General features: G+C 43.6%; 1 protein-coding gene across 1 annotated transcript in view; it reads right to left on the bottom strand.

Annotated features, from left to right (window-relative positions):
* USP38 (ubiquitin specific peptidase 38) overlaps positions 1-19,696 on the bottom strand; it is an 85,916-nt gene that overhangs the window by 16,731 nt on the left and 49,489 nt on the right. The window contains exons 7-8 of the mRNA XM_069744004.1: positions 14,558-14,751; positions 5,487-5,580 (exon numbers count right to left, since the gene is read on the bottom strand). Coding sequence (XP_069600105.1) covers positions 5,487-5,580; positions 14,558-14,751 — 288 coding nt within the window. The remainder of the gene's footprint in view (positions 1-5,486; positions 5,581-14,557; positions 14,752-19,696) is intronic.

The raw sequence follows: 19,696 nt of genomic DNA, 5'->3' as shown, positions 1-19,696 counted from the left end.
AACGTAGAGATGAAATAGATTCAGCAAAGTGAGGCCCGACTTTCTTAACAGAGCGAGGACAGAAAAGGTAACTTTGCGGTCTACACAAAACCCTAAAGAAAACCACGCAAAGGGGGCAAAAAGACCCTCCGTACCGAACTAACGGCACGGAGGTACACCCTTTGCGTCCCAGAGCTTCTAGCAAAAAATTAGACAAGCTGGACAGAAAAAATAGCAAACAAATAGCAAAGAAGAACTTCGCTATGCAGAGCAGCAGGCCACAGGAATGATCCAGGGAAAAGCAAGTCCAACACTGGAACATTGACAGGAAGCCAGGATCAAAGCATTAGGTGGAGTTAAGTAGAGAAGCACCTAACGACCTCACCAGATCACCTGAGGGAGGAAACTCAGAAGCCGCAGTACCACTTCCCTCCACCAACAGAAGCTCACAGAGAGAATCAGCCGAAGTACCACTTGTGACCACAGGAGGGAGCTCTGCCACAGAATTCACAACAGGGTTGGCATTAGGGTTACGCTTGGGATTAGGGTTAAGGTTAGGGTTGTGATTAGGGGTGTATTGGGATTAGGGTTAGGTTTGAGGTTAGGGTTGAGATTAGGATTAGGGGTGTGTTCGATTTAGGGTTTTGATTAGGGTTATGGTTGACATTAGGGTTGTTTTGGGGTAAGGGTTGTGATTATCGTTAGGGTTGGTGATTAGGATTATGGATCGGGTTGGGATTAGGGTTAGGGGTGTGTTGGGGTTAGGGTTGGAGCTAGAATTGGGGGGTTTCCACTGTTTAGGTACATCAGGGGGTCTCCAAACACGACAGCCAATTTTGCGCTCAAAAAGTCAAATGGTGCCCCCTCCCTTCTGAGCTCTGCCGTGCGCCCAAACAGTGGGTTACCCCCACATATGGGGTACCAGCATACTCAGGACAAATTGGACAACTTTTGGGGTCCAATTTCTCTTGTTACCCTTGTGAAAATAAAAACTTGGGGGTTAAAAAATCTTTTTTGTGGAAAAAAAAAACATTTTTTATTTTCACGACTCTACATTCTAAACTTCTGTGAAGCACTTGGGCATTCAAAGTTCCCACCACACATCTAGATAAGTTCCATGGGGGGTCTAGTTTCCAAAATGGGGTCACTTGTGGGGGTTTCTACTGTTTAGGCACATCAGGGGCTTTCCAAACGCGACATGGCGTCCGATCTCAATTCCAGCCAATTCTACATTGAAAAAGTAAAACGGTACTCCTTCTCTTCCAAGCTCTGCGGTGCACCCAAACAGTGGTTTACCCCCACATATGGGGTATTGAAGTACTCAGGAGAAATTGCACAACAACTTTTGTGGTCTAATTTCTCCTGTTACCCTTGTGAAAATAAGAATTTGTGGGCGAAAAGGTCATTTTTGTAGAAAAAATGCGATTTTTTATTTTCACGGCTCTACGTTATAAACTTCTGTGAAGCTCTTGGGGGTTCAAAGTGCTCACAACACATCTAGATAAGTTCCTTAAGGGGTCTAGTTTCCAAAGTGGTGTCACTTGTGGGGGATTTCCACTGTTTAGGCACATCAGGGGCCCTCTAAACGTGACATGGCGTCCAATCTCAATTCCAGCCAATTCTGCATTGAAAAAGTCAAACGGCGCTCCTTCACTTCCAAGTTCTGCGGTGCACCCAAAAAGTGGTTTACCCCAACATATGGGGTATTGGCGTACTCAGGAGAAATTGCATAACAAAATTTATGGTTACATTTCTGTTTTTACACTTGTGAAAATAAAAAAAATGGTTCTGAATTAAAATGTTTGCAAAAAAAAGTTAAATGTTCATTTTTTCCTTCCACATTGTTTCAGTTCCTGTGAAGCACGTAAAGGGTTAATAAACTTCTTGAATGTGGTTTTGAGAACCTTGAGGGGTGTAGTTTTTAGAATGGTGTCACACTTCATTATTTTCTATCATATAGACCCCTCAAAATGACTTCAAATGTGATGTGGTCCCTAAAAAAAATGGTGTTGTAAAAATGAGAATTTGCTGGTCAACTTTTAACCCTTATAACTCCCTAACAAAAAAAAAATTTTTTTCCAAAATTGTGCTGATGTAAAGTAGACATGTGGGAAATGTTATTTATTCACTATTTTTCGCGACATATCTCTCTGATTTAAGGGTATACAAATACAATGTTTGAAAATTGCAAAATTGTAAAATTTTTCGCTATATTTCCGTTTTTTTCATAAATAATCGCAAGTAATATCGAAGAAATGTTACCACTAACATGAAGTACAATATGTCACGAAAAAACAATCTCAGAATCAGCGGGATCCGTTGAAGCGTTCCAGAGTTATAACCTCATAAAGGGACAGTGGTCAGAATTGTAAAAATTGGCTCGGTCATTAAGTACCAGATTGGCTCTGTCACTAAGGGGTTAAAGATAATACAAATGTAACTCGAGAACTTACAACAATTTCATATTCATTTTATTAAAAATGTTCTTTAATGGGAATATATCTATAATTTGTAAAGCGCTGCGGAATATGTTGGCGCTATATAAATAAAAATTATTATTATTATTATTATAATATATCACCCCCTGGGACATATATAACCTATTACTATGGGCAAACAGGTGATAGAATTGTTAAAACAACAATAAACCTTTTATGGCCATGCTATCTTAGGAATTAAGGACAAAGCATTTTTTGCCATTTCATTGTTGCATTCAAAGAAATATGGGGCCAATTCATTAGGACAGGCGTTGTGCAGACCAGTCTTAATAAAAGGCCCGTTAGAGTATGAGGTGCCATATTGATTATATGGCACATACTACATATGAATTCAGCTCCTCTCCCCCTGCATGAGATTGACCACTCATACGAGGCAGCGTCATGCAGGGGAGAAAAGAACATGTCCCCCTCTGCTGACTGATTTCTGCAGCTACTGTGAAAAGATACAGCAGAGTTGTGTGTCATTACAAACCTTTAGGATCAGAGCTTTCATGTCAGTTTGAAGCAGCTCCTTGGTGTTTTTACAGCCTCTGATTGGAGTAAAGGTACCGTCACACTTAGCGACGCTGCAGCGATACCGACAACGATCCGGATCGCTGCAGCGTCGCTGTTTGGTCGCTGGAGAGCTGTCACACAGACCGCTCTCCAGCGACCAACGATGCCGGTAACCAGGGTAAACATCGGGTAACTAAGCGCAGGGCCGCGCTTAGTAACCCGATGTTTACCCTGGTTACTATCCTAAAAGTAAAAAAAACAAACACTACATACTTCCCTACAGCCGTCTGTCCTCCAGCGCTGTGCTCTGCACTCCTCCTGTACTGTCTGTGTGAGCACAGCGGCCGGAAAGCAGAGCGGTGACGTCACCGCTCTGCTTTCCGGCTGCCCGGCGCTCACAGCCAGAGCAGAGAAGCAAAGCGCCGGGGACAGACAGCGGTAGGTAAGTATGTAGTGTTTTTTTTTTTTTACTTTAACGATGGTAACCAGGGTAAACATCGGGTTACTAAGCGCGGCCCTGCGCTTAGTTACCCGATGTTTACCCTGGTTACCAGTGAAGACATCGCTGAATCGGTGTCACACACGCCGATTCAGCGATGTCTGCGGGGAGTCCAGCGACGAAATAAAGTTCTGGACTTTCTTCCCCGACCAGCGACAGCACAGCAGGGGCCTGATCGCTGCTGCCTGTCACACTGGACGATATCGCTAGCGAGGACGCAGAAACGTCACGGATCGCTAGCGATATCGTCTAGTGTGACGGTACCTTAAGATTTCTGGGGAGATAAACGTTGAGGAGGGAGTGTTTTTTTCGCCTTGTGTTGCTGCCTGCTTACGATTGGTTTACATCATAGAGAAGACGACGTACACGCCCACAGAGACAAATCTCTGGTAATGCTTGGTTAAGAAATTATAACCTAAACTTTGCAAGCTAATAGTGACTGAGTGATTTTATTTTTGCAATCTATATCACTATTGCTGCTGTGTGGTTTTTTCATAGTTATTAGCTGGTTCTTTTAGAGTTCAACCCTCCGGCTCTTGTAACGCCAGTGCAGAGTTTTGTTTGCGTCCTGTTGCAGACAGTGATGTGAAACTGCAAACGCTGCTTTTACATAACTGGTTTCATCAGCATTCAACAAATATAGTTAAATTATTAATAGCCCTTATATGCAGCACACCTCTTTTTCCTGTCCACTCTATATGCAGCTCAGCATGCAATATATCGGTCTGTCACTTTATATACAGTCATTCTGCAGTATATCTCTCCTTTCTGTCCCCTCAACATAGAGCCTATGCTGCACAATAGCTCTCCTTTCTGTCCCCTCTACATAGCTGTTCCAGCAATACTTTCCTTTCTAAACCCTAAATATACAGCTTCATCCTGGAGTACATTGCTCCTCCAAGTTACCAACACACAGGCGCTGCCGTTTCCTGGTATGAGATCCCCTTTTCCATGACATCATCCCTCACAGTAGAAGCTCTGTTCCCCACACAGTACAACTATGCTGGCAGGATGCCAGCCGAGACCCTGCACTGTGCAGATCAAACAGGGCATCATGAACTATAGGACCATTCCTATTGAAACTGAAGGGTGCATAAAGCTGGAAAGTGCATTCTTAAGGGGGTGATATATGCAAAACAGTGCAGATTTAGGTTGTATTGGCACAAATGAATACACCCCATCAAGGGCCATTTGAATATTTATCCCATCTTTGGGGGTCATACAAATTGCTCTAAATCTGCCCACAAGTATGTCCTGACCCTGACTCTTTCATTACATGCGCCTCATCGCTCAGTAGTGAATACTGCGTATGCATGATCACAGAGCAAGAAAAAAAAAAAAAGAATTGGCCAGCAAGCCGTCAAAATACAGATGCCGGCCCAAGCACTACAATCCCCAGGAATCTGCCCGGGGACCGGATAAACCGTCATCAATAGTGATGAGCGAATATACTCATTCGAAATTTCCTGAGCACGCTTGGGTGTCCTCCGAGTATTTTTTTTAGTGCTCGGAGATTTAGTTTTTCTTGCCGCAGCTGAATGATTTACAGCTGTTAGCCAGCATAAGTACATGTGGGGGTTGCCTGGTTGCTAGGGAATCCCCACATGTACTTATGCTGGCTAACAGATGTAATTCATTCAGCTGCGGCAAGAAAAACTAAAAGTTCGAGCACTAAAAAAAAAATACTTGGAGGTCACCCGAGCATGCTCAGGGAGTCCCGAGTAACGAGTATATTCGCTCATCACTAGTCATCAAGGGCCGTGCACGGCAAGAGGGCCAGAGGTTCCTCACTCCTAACTTAAAAGTATAAAATACACTCAGTCCCAAAAAAAAAAAAAAAAAACTGCCTTGGCTGTTTCTTTTTCGTCCAGAATTCCAAAATAGCCTGTAACCTGAAAATATAAAGGGTGGGGATGAAAACCCTATCTGTGCAAGATTTATAACATGCAGTAAACCTTGTTGACTGTCAAACGCTTTGGAAAGTCTCATTTCTATTTTTTTTACTGGATAAATACCTGAGTATGAGCCAGAAATGCAAAAAGGTGCTGGAGTTTCTTCATCAATGAGTTGCAGCCATTCAAATTAAGGGATAGTACCTGCCTCCGAAAACTGAAAGAAGATCAGATGAATATATGAACAGATTCCAGGACCTCAACATTGAACACTGTCATTCTTTGTTTTCTAAGATTCTGTCACATCTAATCTACACATCTCAGGTTTCAAAATGAGCCAATTAATTACATCTAAAATGTATATTTTTATTCATAACTACAAATATTACACTCATACAAGTTACCCAGAAATCAAAATATAGAAATCACATTGACGCCGACATGAAAAACAAGGGTAGTTTTGTGTGTTTAAGTAACTCATCAAAACTTTGTCATCATTTTCAACTAAAATGTGGACAAAAGTAGCCTCCACACGTGGTGGAATGAGGGTCCGCAGACTCTCGCTATCCCCATAGGTGGGACTCTTCACCAATCACAAACTTGTGCCACAGCTTCAGCTATGCAATGCTTCGAGAGGTCATTTTGTCATTTGTGCAGGTCCACACTGGTCTTGCTTTGGTTGACTTTACCAAGGTTATATCGATGATAAGAAGATTTTAAAGGAGAGTTAAGGTACCTTCACACATAACGATATCGTTAACGATATCGTTGCTTTTTGTGACGTAGCAACGATATCGTTAAGGAAATCGTTATGTGTGACAGCGACCAACGATCAGGCCCCTGCTGGGAGATCGTTGGTCGCTGAGGAAAGTCCAGAACTTTATTTCGTCGCTGGATCTCCCGCTGACATCGCTGGATCGGCGTGTGTGACGCCGATCCAGCGTTGTCTTCTCTGGTAACTAGGGTAAACATCGGGTTACTAAGCGCAGGGCCGCGCTTAGTAACCCGATGTTTACCATGGTTACCAGCGTAAACGTTAAAAAAAAACAAAACACTACATACTTACCTTCAGCTGTCTGTCCCCGGCGCTCTGCTTCTCTGCACTCCTCCTGCATCCTGTGTCAGCGCCGGCCAGCCGGAAAGCACAGCGGTGACGTCACTGCTCTGCTTTCCGGCGCTGACAGTGCAGAGGAAAGCAGAGCGCTGGAGGACAGACAGCTGAAGGTAAGTATGTAGTGTTTGTTTTTTTTTTTACGTTTACACTGGTAACCATGGTAAACATCGGGTTACTAAGCGCGGCCCTGCGCTTAGTAACCCGATGTTTACCCTGGTTACCGGGGACCTCGGGATCGTTGGTCGCTGGAGAGCTGTCTGTGTGACAGCTCTCCAGTGACCAAACAGCGACACTGCAGCGATCGACATCGTTGTCAGTATCGCTGCAGCGTCGCTTAGTGTGAAGGTACCTTTAGTTTATGTTATAAACGAGAAAAACTAGTAAAATGGTCCTACCCGACATGAGACTTCATGGACACTAGATACAATATAGAAAAATATTTTTCTAACTATGCAATTAACTTTGGTTTTTATCTAAAATACTCTTTAGGAATGCTAATTACGAAATTAGTGAATACCGCCCTACACATTAAAAGTAACAATTTCTTCCATCATTTAAAGGAACATGCAAGACCTCATTTAAGCAGAAGGTTTTTTTTGCATTTGACAAAAACAGATCCATTTTAATCTGTGCTTTTTACAAGATTGTAATCTATTGGTCAGTGTGTGTTTTTGCCATAATAGTTGCATTCATTTTTCTCGTAGTAAAAAAAAAAAATCTCCAAGCTTATTCTACCTATTAGGGTATGTTTCCACTGGGCATATTACATCAGGATATGCTGCGGATTGGACGCTGCATACAGCCGCAGCCTCTAATCCGCAGCCCCCAGATGTTACAGCATAGTGGAGGGGATTTTATGAAATCCAGTCTCCACTACGTGCGCACTGCCCTGCGTATCCAGACATGCGGAGTCATTCTAGATCGGAGCATGTCTATTTATCTTTTGGAGACGCTCCGTCTCTATGGATAGGATGCGGGGACTCCGCATGTGTTCAACGAACACATGCGGAATCACTGCGTGTACAAAGGGGGGCGGCGCTTTGGGCGAAAAGTGCAGCCATTCCGGCACGTAGAAACATACCCTTATACACTGTGTGCAGAATTATTAGGCAAGTTGTATTTTAGAGGATTATTTTTATTATTGAACAACAACTATGTTCTCAATCAACCCAAAAGACTCAAATATCAAAGCTTAATACTTTTGGAAGTTGGAGTGAGGTTTTTTTTTTTTTTTTTTAGATTTAGCCATCTTAGCAGGATATCTGTTTGTGCAGGTAACTAGTACTGTGCCGAATTATTAGGCAACTTAACCCCTTCCCGACCCATGACGCCACGTAGGCGTCATGAAATTCGGTGCCAATCCGACCCATGACGCCTATGTGGCGTCATGGAAAGATCGCGTCCCTGCAGATCCGGTGAAAGGGTTAACTCCCATTTCACCCGATCTGCAGGGACAGGGGGAGTGGTAGTTTAGGCCAGGGGGGGGGTGGCTTCACCCCCTCGTGGATACGATCGCTCTGATTGGCTGTTGAAAGTGAAACTGCCAATCAGAGCGATTTGTAATATTTCACCTATTATAACTGGTGAAATATTACAATCCAGCCATGGCCGATGCTGCAATATCATCGGCCATGGCTGGAAATACTAATGTGCCCCCACCCCACCGATCGCCCCCCAGCCCCCCGATCTGTCCGGTACACTGCTCCGGCTCCCCTCCATCCAGTGCTCCGCTCCCCCCTGTGCTCCAATCACCCCCCCCGTGCTCCAATCACCCCCCCTGCATTCTGATCCACCCCCCCGTGCTCCGTTCCAGCCCCCCGTGCTCCGTTCCACGCCCCCCGTGCTCCGTTCCACGCCTGCCGCGCTCCGTTCCACGCCTGCCGCGCTCCGATCCCCCCCCCCCCCCCCCCCGTGGTCCTCCCCACCCCATCATACTTACCGATCCTGCCGGGGTCCCGTCCGTCTTCTCCCTGGGCGCCGCCATCTTCCAAAATGGCGGGCGCATGCGCAGTGCGCCCGCCGAATCTGCCGGCCGGCAGTTTCGTTCCAAAGTGCATTTTGATCACTGAGATAAGATTATATCTCAGTGATCAAAATAAAAAAAAAAAAAAATAAATGACCCCCCCCATTGTCACCCCCATAGGTAGGGACAATAAAAAAATAAAGACATTTTTTTTTTCCACTAATGTTAGAATAGGGTTAGGGTTAGAGTTAGGGGTAGGGTTAGGGCTAGGGTTAGGGGTAGGGTTAGGGCTAGGGCTAGGGTTAGGGTTAGGGGTAGGGTTAGGGGTAGGGTTAGGGGTAGGGGTAGGGTTTCGGTATGTGCACACGTATTCTGGTCCTCTGCGGATTTTTCCGCTGCGGATTTGATAAATCCGCAGTGCTAAACCGCTGCGGATTTACCGCGTTTTTTTCTGCGCATTTCACTGCGGTTTTACAATTGCGATTTTCTATTTGAGCAGTTGTAAAACCGCTGCGGAATCCGCACAAAGAAGTGACATGCTGCGGAATGTAAACCGCTGCGTTTCCGTGCAGTTTTTCTGCAGCATGTGTACAGCGATTTTTGTTTCCCATAGGTCTACATTGAACTGTAAACTCATGGGAAACTGCTGCGGATCTGCAGCGTTTTCCGCAGTGTGCACATACCTTTAGAATTAGGCTATGTGCACACGGTGCGGATTTGGCTGCGGATTGGCCGCTGCGGATTCGCAGCAGTATTCCATCAGGTTTACAGTACCATGTAAACATATGAAAAACCAAATCCGCTGTGCCCATGGTGCAGAAAATACCGCACGGAAACGCTGCGTTGTATTTTCCGCAGCATGCCAATTCTTTGTGCGGATTTACACCTGTTCCTCAATAGGAATCCGCAGGTGAAATCCGCACAAAAAACACTGAAAATCCGCGGAAAATCCGCAGGTAAAACGCAGTGCCTTTTACCCGCGGATTTTTCAAAAATAGTGCGGAAATATCTCACACGAATCCGCAACGTGGGCACATAGCCTTAGGGTTAGGGTTGTGATTAGGGTTATGGCTACAGTTGGGATTAGGGTTAGGGGTGTGTTGGGGTTAGTGTTGGAGGTAGAATTGAGGGGTTACCACTGTTTAGGCACATCAGGGGTGTCCAAACGCAACATGGCGCCACCATTGATTCCAGCCAATCTCGTATTCAAAAAGTCAAATGGTGCTCCCTCACTTCCGAGCCCTGACGTGTGCCCAAACAGTGGTTTACCCCCACATATGGGGTATCAGTGTACTCAGGATAAACTGCGCAACAATTACTGGGGTCCAATTTCTCCTGTTACCCTTGTGAATCTAAAAAAATGCTTGCTAAAACATCATTTTTGAGGAAAGAAAAATGATTTTTTATTTTCACAGCTCTGCGTTGTAAACGTCTGTGAAGCACTTGGGGGTTCAAAGTGCTCACCACATACCTAGATAAGTTCCTTGGGGGGTCTAGTTTCTAAAATGTGGTCACTTGTGGGGGGTTTCTACTGTTTAGGCACACCAGGGGCTCTGCAAACGCAATGTGACGCCCGCAGACCATTCCATCAAAGTCTGCATTTCAAAACGTCACTACTTCACTTCCGAGCCCCAACGTGTGCCAAAACAGTGGTTTACCCCCACATATGGGGTATCACCGTACTCAGGAGAAATTTGACCTCAATATTTGTTGTCCAGTTTCTCCGGTTACCCTTGGGAAAATTAAAAAATTCTGGGCTAAATAATTATTTTTGAGGAAAGAAAACGTATTTATTATTTTCACGGCTCTGCATTATAAACTTCTATGAAGCACTTGGGGGTTCAAAGTGCTCACCACACATCTAGATAAGTTCCTTTGGGGGTCTAGTTTCCAAAATGGGGTCACTTGTGGGGGGTTTCTACTGTTAAGCCACATCAGGGGCTCTGCAAACGCAACGTGACGCCCACAGAGCATTCCATCAAAGTCTGCATTTCAAAACGTCACTACTTCACTTCCGAGCCCCGGCATGTGCCCAAACAGTGATTTACCCCCACATATGGGGTATCAGAGTACTCAGGAGAAACTGGACAACAACTTTTGGGGTCAAATTTCTCCTGTTACCCTTGGGAAAATAAAAAATTGCAGGCTAAAAGATCATTTTTGAGAAAATAAGTTTTTTATTTTATTTTCATGGCTCTGCGTTATAAACTTCTGTGAAGCACTTGGGGGTTCAAAGTCCTCACCACACATCTAGATTAGTTCCTTTGGGGGTCTAGTTTCCAAAATGGGGTCATTTCTGGGGGATCTCCAATGTTTAGGCACACAGGGGCTCTCCAAACGTGACATGGTGTCCGCTAATGATTGGAGCTAATTTTCCATTTAAAAAGCCAAATGGCGTGCCATCCCTTCCGAGCCCTGCCGTGCGCCCAAACAGTGGTTTACCCCCACATATGGGGTATCAGCGTACTCAGGACAAACTGGACAACAATATTTGGGGTCCAATTTCTCCTATTATCCTTGGCAAAATAGGAAATTCCAGGCTAAAAAAATCATTTTTGAGGAAAGAAAAATTATTTTTTATTTTCATGGCTCTGCGTTATAAACTTCTGTGAAGCACCTGGGGGTTTAAAGTGCTCAATATGCATCTAGATAAGTTCCTTGGGGGGTCTAGTTTCCAAAATGGGGTCACTTGTGGGGGAGCTCCAATGTTTAGGCACACAGGGGCTCTCCAAACGCGACATGGTGTCCGCTAACAATTGGAGCTAATTTTCCATTCAAAAAGTCAAATGGCGCGCCTTCCCTTCCGAGCCCTGCCGAGTGCCCAAACAGTGGTTTACCCCCACATATGAGGTATCGGCGTACTCGGGAGAAATTGCCCAACAAATTTTATGATCCATTTTATCCTACTGCCCATGTGAAAATGAAAAAATTGAGGCGAAAAGAATTTTTTTGTGAAAAAAAAGTACTTTTTCATTTTTACGGATCAATTTGTGAAGCACCTGGGGGTTCAAAGTGCTCACTATGCATCTAGATAAGTTCCTTGGGGTGTCTAGTTTCCAAAATGGGGTCACTTGTGGGGGAGCTCCAATTTTTAGGTACACGGGTGCTCTCCAAACGTGACATGGTGTCCGCTAAAGAGTGGAGCCAATTTTTCATTCAAAAAGTCAAATGGCGCTCCTTCCCTTCCAAGCCCTGCCGTGCGCCCAAACAGTGGTTTACCCCCACATATGAGGTATCAGCGTACTCAGGACAAATTGGACAACAACTTTCGTGGTTCAGTTTCTCCTTTTACTATTGGGAAAATAAAAAAATTGTTGCTAAAAATAATTTTTGTGACTAAAAAGTTAAATGTTAATTTTTTCCTTCCATGTTGCTTCTGCTGCTGTGAAGCACCTGAAGGGTTAATAAACTTCTTGAATGTGGTTTTGAGTACCTTGAGGGGTGCAGTTTTTAGAATGGTGTCACTTTTGGGTATTTTCAGCCATATAGACCCCTCAAACTGACTTCAAATGTGAGGTGGTCCTTAAAAAAAATGGTTTTGTAAATTTCGTTGTAAAAATTACAAATCGCTGGTCAAATTTTAACCCTTATAACTTCCTAACAAAAAAAAATTTTGTTTCCAAAATTGTGCTGATGTAAAGTAAACATGTGGGAAATGTTATTTATTAACTATTTTGTGTCACATATCTCTCTGGTTTAACAGAATAAAAATTCAAAATGTGAAAATTGTGAAATTTTCAAAATTTTCGCCAAATTTCCGTTTTTATCACAAATAAACGCAGAATTTATTGACCTAAATTTACCACTAACATGAAGCCCAATATGTCACGAAAAAACAATCTCAGAACCGCTAGGATCCGTTGAAGCGTTCCTGAGTTATTACCTCATAAAGGGACACTGGTCAGAATTGCAAAAAACGGCAAGGTCTTTAAGGTCAAAATAGGCTGGGTCATGAAGGGGTTAATAAAAACCAAATATATTCCCATCTCACTTGTTTATTTTCACCAGGTAAACCAATATAACTGCACAAAAATTAAAAATAAATATTTCTGACATGCAAAAACAAAACCCCACAAAATGAGTGACCAATATAGCCACCTTTCTTTATGATGACACTCAGCTGCCTTCCAGCCATAGATTCTGTCAGTTGCTTGATCTGTTTACGATCAACATTGCGTGCTGCAGCCACCACAGCCTCCAGACACTGTTCCGAGAGGTGGACTGTTTTCCTTGCCTGTAGATCACACATTTTATGAGGGACCACAGGTTCTCAATGTGGTCCAGATCAGGTGAACAAGGGAGGCAAGTCATTTTTTATTCTTTGAGACCTTTACTGGCCAGCCACACTGTGGAGTAGTTGGAGGCATGTGATGGAACATTGTCCTGCATGAAAATCTTGTTTTTCTTGAACGATACCGACTTCTTCTTGTACCACTGCTTGAAGAAGTTGTCTTCCAGAAACTGGTAGTAGGTCTGGGAGTGGAGCTTCACTCGATCCTCAACCCGAAAAGGTCCCACAAGTTCATCTTTGTTGATACCAGCCCATACCAGTACCCCACCTCCACCTTGCTGGCGTCGGAGTGGAGCTCTCTGCTCTTTACTGATCCAGCCTCTGGCCCATCAAGAGTCACTCATTTCATCAGTCCATAAAACCTTTGAAAAGTCAGTCTTAAGATAAAACATCAAGACTGGGCCAAGAAATATCTTATGTTTCTTGTTCAAAGGTGGTCGTTTTTTAGTCTTCCTTACCTTGGCCATGTCCTGGAGTATCGCACACCTTGTGCTTTTGTTACTGCAGTAATGTTGCAGCTCTGAACTATGGCAAAAGTGGTGGCAAATGGCATCTTGGCAGTTTCACGCTTGATTTTCCTCAATTCAAGGGCAGTTATTTTGCGCCTTTTTTTCCCCAACACGCTTCTTGCGACCCTGTTGGCTATTTGCCCTGAAACGCTTGATTGTTCGGTTATCACGCTTCAAAAGGTTGGCAATTTCCAGACTGCTGCATCCCTCTGCAAGACATCTCACAATTGTGGACTTTTCAGAGCCCGTCAAATCTCTCTTCTGACCCATTTTGCCAAAGGAAAGAAAGTTGCCTAATAATTAAGCACATCTTATATAGGGTTTTGATGTCATTAGACAACACCCCTCCTCATTACAGAGATGCACATCACCTGATTTACTTAATTGGTATTTGGCTCTCAAGCCTGAACAGCTTGGAGTAGGACAACATGTATAAAAAGTATCATGTGATCAAAATACAACTTGCCTAATAATTCTGCAGTGTGTACAGTGAAATACAAAAAGTACTGGGATACAACTGTGCTGGGTTTTTTTTTCAGACCCATTGTCTTGAACGGACAATTTTGATTCATATAATGGATCAAAAATCAGAGATTTCTTTGATTTTATCAGCAAAAGAGAAAAAAAGAAAGGAAACCTTCACAAGGAAAAGACCTATATAGACTATATTTGTAGGTGTTCCTGTGAAAAAAGGATACAACACATACAACAAAACGGATGTCTGAATGAGGCCTAAATCAGATTAATTCATTCTTTGCTATGATGTTTCTGATCAGTTTCTTGAGGTTGCCAATGACTCTGGTGTGGACCATTGAGCCTTACAAGTTAGAGAGCTTTGAATTTACAGGAAGAAGAAAAAATAAAATAAAATTTCTGCAGAGCACTCATAGCTAGAAAATTGTGGTGCTCTGTAGTGGGGGTAGGGTGGGGGGGTGTCTCTCCAAGGAGTAGTGCAAAATACTACAGTACTCACTGGTATCACAAGCGAGTGCCATGATATTTTTCACTATTAGGAAGGAGTAATAAACATTCAAGCGAGTTCACAAACCTGCCAATGAACTACTTATGTATCGTAGTCAATAGTAACAGTGGAGGCAAAATATCAATGCACTTGCTGATTTTATGGTGCATTAATCAATGGAGCAAGGCTATATAATAAGATTATGATGACTAAAGCTATCCAGCCATTCCTGCTCCGTATCACACCATGTTGCACCTCTTTTACAAGGCAACTGTTACATGTTATTATTGCTTCTTTTTCAGCAGATATTGCTACTGGTTACATACGAATAACATCGCTAAACTCCAGGTACTTACTCTGTAGCCATAAAAAGTGCTTGTAAGACACTATTCATATAACAAGTATTCCCTAGGTTGATTAGCCCAGTTTTTCCAGTTTCTGATTTTCCTGACAGCCTGGGTAGACAAGATGCTAAAGCGTTGGATTGGGAGGTCCAGGCACTTTGGTTTAAAATAAGTTTAACTTTTTCTTCAGATGGTTTGGGCAAGTCCTACAAGAAAACAAAATGACAAAATCTGACGTCTTTGCTACATATTATTTACTAGCTGTTTCCAGCCAGCTAACGCTCGGCACGCTCATTGCTATCTAATTAACGCTGCTGGTGATTAAACTAAAGTAAATAATGACAACATTCAATAGCGCTTACGCAGGTGGTAAATTAACTTAAAATGAAGTTAATAATAATCATTAAAATTCTGAATAATACTAATACAATTTATTCACAGTGTAAAATCATAAACAAACTGGATTCAGTAAGATGTGCGTTTTTTATTCATTCCAGCATCTAAACAAATTTCATAACGAAACATAAATTAAGTTAAAATTTCTCTGTAAACAGTTATAGTCATTTTCAAAGATCTTTCCTTGACTTCTACCAGGTACAATTTGAACTGAAAGACCTTTAGGCTATGTGCACACGTAGGAAATGTGGTGCAGAATTTTCTGCACTAAATCTGCATCTCCTGGCAGAATCCGCAGGTACGTTTTTTTTTATGCGTTTTTTGTGCAGATTTTACCACTGTGGATTTCTATAATGGAGGGGTGCAGAAATGCTGCAGAACTGCACAAAAGAAGTGACATGCACTTCTTTGAAATCTGCAGCGTTTCTGCGCAGATTTTTCTGCACAGCTTTTTTTTTCACATTGATTTACATTGTACTGTAAATCACAGTGCAGTTCTGCAGCGTTTCTGCTGCAGAAAAATCTGCTGCAGTTCTGCACTAAATCTGCATCGTGTGCACATACCCTTGCAACTTGTTAAGGTACCGTCACACTAAGCGACGCTGCAGCGATACCGACAACGATGTCGATCGCTGCAGCGTCGCTGTTTGGTCGCTGGAGAGCTGTCACACAGACAGCTCTCCAGCGACCAACGATCCCGAAGTCCCTGGGTAACCAGGGTAAACATCGGGTTACTAAGCGCAGGGCCGCGCTTAGTAACCCGATGTTTACCCTGGTTACCGTTGTAAATGTAAAAAAACAAACACTACGTACTTACATTCCCGGTGTCTGGTCAGGTCCCTCGCCTTCAGCTTCCAGCACTGACTGAGCGCCGACCGTGAAGTACAGCGGTGACGACACCGCTGTGCTTTGCTTTACGGCTGGCCGACGCTCACCAGTCAGTGCGGGAAGCTGAAGGCGAGGGACCTCACCAGACACCGGGAATTTAAGTATGTAGTGTTTGTTTTTTTTACATTTACAACGGTAACCAAGGTAAACATCGGGTTACTAAGCGTGGCCCTGCGCTTAGTAACCAGATGTTTATCCTGGTTACCAGTGATGACATCGCTGAATCGGCATCACACACGCCGATTCAGCGATGTCAGCGGGAGATCCAGCGACAAAATAAAGTGCTGGACTTTCCCCAGCGACCAACGATCTCCCAGCAGGGGCCTGATCGTTGGTCGCTGTCACACAGAACGATTTAGTGAACGATATCGTTGCTACGTCACAAAAAGCAACGATATCGTTCAGTGTGACGGTACCTTTACTCTAGAGAATGCAGTGCATAATTGACCGTGTGTGAATACAGGATCAGGTAGGAGAACGACAATCTTATCGAATGTTTGTCCTTGTCATTTTGTAATGGTCATGGAATAAGCCATGGGAATTGTTTTCTTGTTAACTTAAACGGGATATCGCAATTTTCGCTAGTGTCCAATGGTATTCTTGGTAATGTGGGGGGCGAGTTTGTGTGTGGTGATGTGGTGGGGGGGGCGGGATTATGTGTGGTGATGTGGTAGGGGGCGGGATTATGTGTGGTGATGTGGTGGAGGGGCGGGATTATGTGTGGTGATGGGGCGGGATTTTATGGTGATGTGGTGGAGGGGCGGGATTGTATGTGGTGGGGGGCGGGATTATGTGTGGTGATGTAGTGGGGGGCGGGATTATGCGTGGTGATGTGGTGGGATCAGGATTATGTGTGGTGATGTGGTGGGCAGGCGGGATTGTGTGTGGTAATGTGGCGGGGGGCAGGATTGTGTGTGGTAATGTCGTGGGGGGGCGGGCGGGATTGTGTGTGGTAATGTCGTGGGGGGGCAGCATTGTGTGTGGTAATGGGGTGGGGGCGGGATTGTGTGTGGTGATGTGGTGGGGGGTGGGATCTCTTAAAGCTCATCCAGAGAATGCCAAGAGTGTGCAAAGCAGTCAAAGCAAAAGGTGGCTACTTTGAAGAACCTAGAATATAAGACATAATTTCAGTTGTTTCACACTTTTTTGTTAAGTATATAATTCCACATGTGTTCATTCATAGTTTGATGCCTTCAGTGTGAATGTACAATTTTCATACTCATGAAAATACAGAAAAATCTTTAAATGAGAAGGCGTATCCAAACTTTTGCTCTGTACTGTACATACATGTAAATATGACTGTAATCCGAGAAATCTCTTAAAATTGAAGCTGACTGCCAATAATTTCATGTGAAGCCAACAGAGAATGCTTCTTTGACGGTGGAAGATGGACCGCCTTGCCTTCCACAGACTTGTCCCCGGGTAACCAGGGTAAACATCGGGTTACTAAGTGCAGGGCCGCGCTTAGTAACCAGATATTTATCCTGGTTACCATTGTAAAAGTAAAAAAAAAAAAAAAACCAAAAACACTACATACTCGCATTCTGATGTCTGTCACGTCCGCAGCCGGCATCCACAGGGTTAAAACGGCTTTCGGCAAGAGCACTGCTAATGCACGCGCTCCGGCCAAGAGCTTCCCTGCACTGACTGTCAGCGCCGGCAGTAACAGCGTGTGCTCTGCTTTACGGCCGGCGCTGACACAGTCAGTGCAGGGAAGCTCTCGGCAGCAGCGCGTGCATTAGCAGCGCTCCTGCCGAAAGCAGTTTTAACCCTGTGGACGCCGGGGGACGTGACAGACATCAGAAAGTGAGTATGTACTGTTGTTTTTTTTAACTTTTACAATGGTAACCAGGGTAAATATCGGGTTAATAAGCGTGGCCCTGCGCTTAGTAACCCGATATTTACCCTGGTTACAAGTGAACACATCGATGGATCGGCGTCACACAGGCCGATCCAGCGATGACAGCGGGTGATCAGCGACCAAAAAAAGGTCCTGATCATTGACCAACGATCTCCCAGCAGGGGCCTGATCGTTGGTCGCTGTCACACATAACGAGATCGTTAGCGGGATCGTTGCTACGTCACCAAAAGCGTGATGTTACAACGATATCGTTAACAATATCCTTATGTGTGACTCCAGCTTTAGAGGCCACAATCAAGGAACCTGATGTGTCAGCAATTCAAAGAGTCATAAAAACAACCACAAAAAGTGCATTACCACATAAGGATTTGGAAGATTACATTAGCCCGAATACCAAGGCAGATATTCTGATGAAACATAACCAGCAGGTTCTTCTTGACGAGTAGGTCTATTAAATTCATCAACATGATACACACAATAATAATACATTAAATGCATTATCAAACAGCAACTGGATTTTACAGTTAAAAAATAAAATGCAATACAGGCTGTTTTATCTTTGTTACAGGAACAGGAAGGAACAATTGCACATATTGTTGTACAAATGAGCATTTTTTTTTAAATCAGATAATTTTTTATTAACAGTAGTATAGTTGACAAACAGACACAATTGTGTCAAAAAGGAGAATAAACATGTTTACAAAAAGTTTTTGAAACAATCCCCCAGTCCCCCCCTTACCCCATCCCTCCCTTAAAGCCTCTAGAAACAAGAATAGGACAATAGCATACATTGCTTACATAATAAAGCCACATTCTTTGGAATCAGTTCCTCTCCATCCACGGTTTCCCAAGTGTTTCAAAGGTTTTCACACTTTTCCTTTTTTCATAAATGCTCTTTTCCATGTTAATAATCATAGACTGTCTATAACATTCCTGCAGAGTCGGCGGTACCTCACTCAACCAGTGCCTGGCAATTAACTTACACGCAACATATAATAATCTAGCTATGGCCACTTTATGATGATTTGGAACTGTGATCTCTTCCACATATCCCAAAATATATATCACAGGATCTCTTTCAATTGCACAGCCATACGATTTTCCAATTGCTTCTCCCACATCCAACCAGTATGAATTCAATCTCGTACATTGCCATAACATGTGTATAATCCCTGCCCCCTCGGACTGGCACCTAGGACACTGAAGTCTGTCTCAGCCCTGCCTTATATAGTCTATCTGGAGTTCTATATACTCTGTGAAGTACATAGAATTGCAAAAGTCTACCCGGCTCACTTAATGATAATTGGGGACTATACTCCATGATATCCTCCCATTTATCCTCCTCTATCCTTCCCAGCTCTTCCTCCCATTTCTCTTTTGCTTTAATAGGGAATCTATTAAGAAAGGTATATAACAAATCCCTATAAATATCCGAGACTACCCTTTTCGTTCCTCCCATCACACAGACATAGTCTACCAGAATATCTCTATAAATTCCCATATCAACTGTTTTGCTCTGCGCAAGATAGGCATGTCTCAACTGTCCATATTGAAACCTACAGGTCTCCTGCAACCCGTAACTCTCCTGCAGTGTCTCAAAGGATAACAGTCCTTGTGCATCCTGAATCTGAGCCATATATTGAATACCCAATGCTTTCCAATTTTTGAATTCGCCCATTTTAATAAATTCAGGTAATATTTCATTGTGCCATATTGGGGAGAGATTTGTTATAAGTCCCACTTCCCTTGTCTTTTTAATTGTCTCTCATACCTTTTGAATCAATGTCAAGGTAGGATAAGCTGCTCCAAACTTCCAGAATCCCCCTGCCTCCAATCCCTGAACCAATGGGTCCCTTCCCACTAACCAGACCAAAATCCGTTGAACCGAGCCCAGTCCATTCACCTCTCTCCAACTCCTCATCTGCTTATCTGCACTGCTAAAAAATAGATCCAGGGATTTGGAAGGGCCAGTCCCCTTACACCCCCCCCCCCCCCCCCATCTTTAG

The sequence above is a fragment of the Ranitomeya imitator genome, chromosome 1 (assembly GCF_032444005.1).
Source record: "Ranitomeya imitator isolate aRanImi1 chromosome 1, aRanImi1.pri, whole genome shotgun sequence".
NCBI classification, from domain to species: domain Eukaryota; kingdom Metazoa; phylum Chordata; class Amphibia; order Anura; family Dendrobatidae; genus Ranitomeya; species Ranitomeya imitator.
Note: the sequence above shows the minus strand (reverse complement) of the source record. Positions and strands in the feature narration are given on the sequence as shown.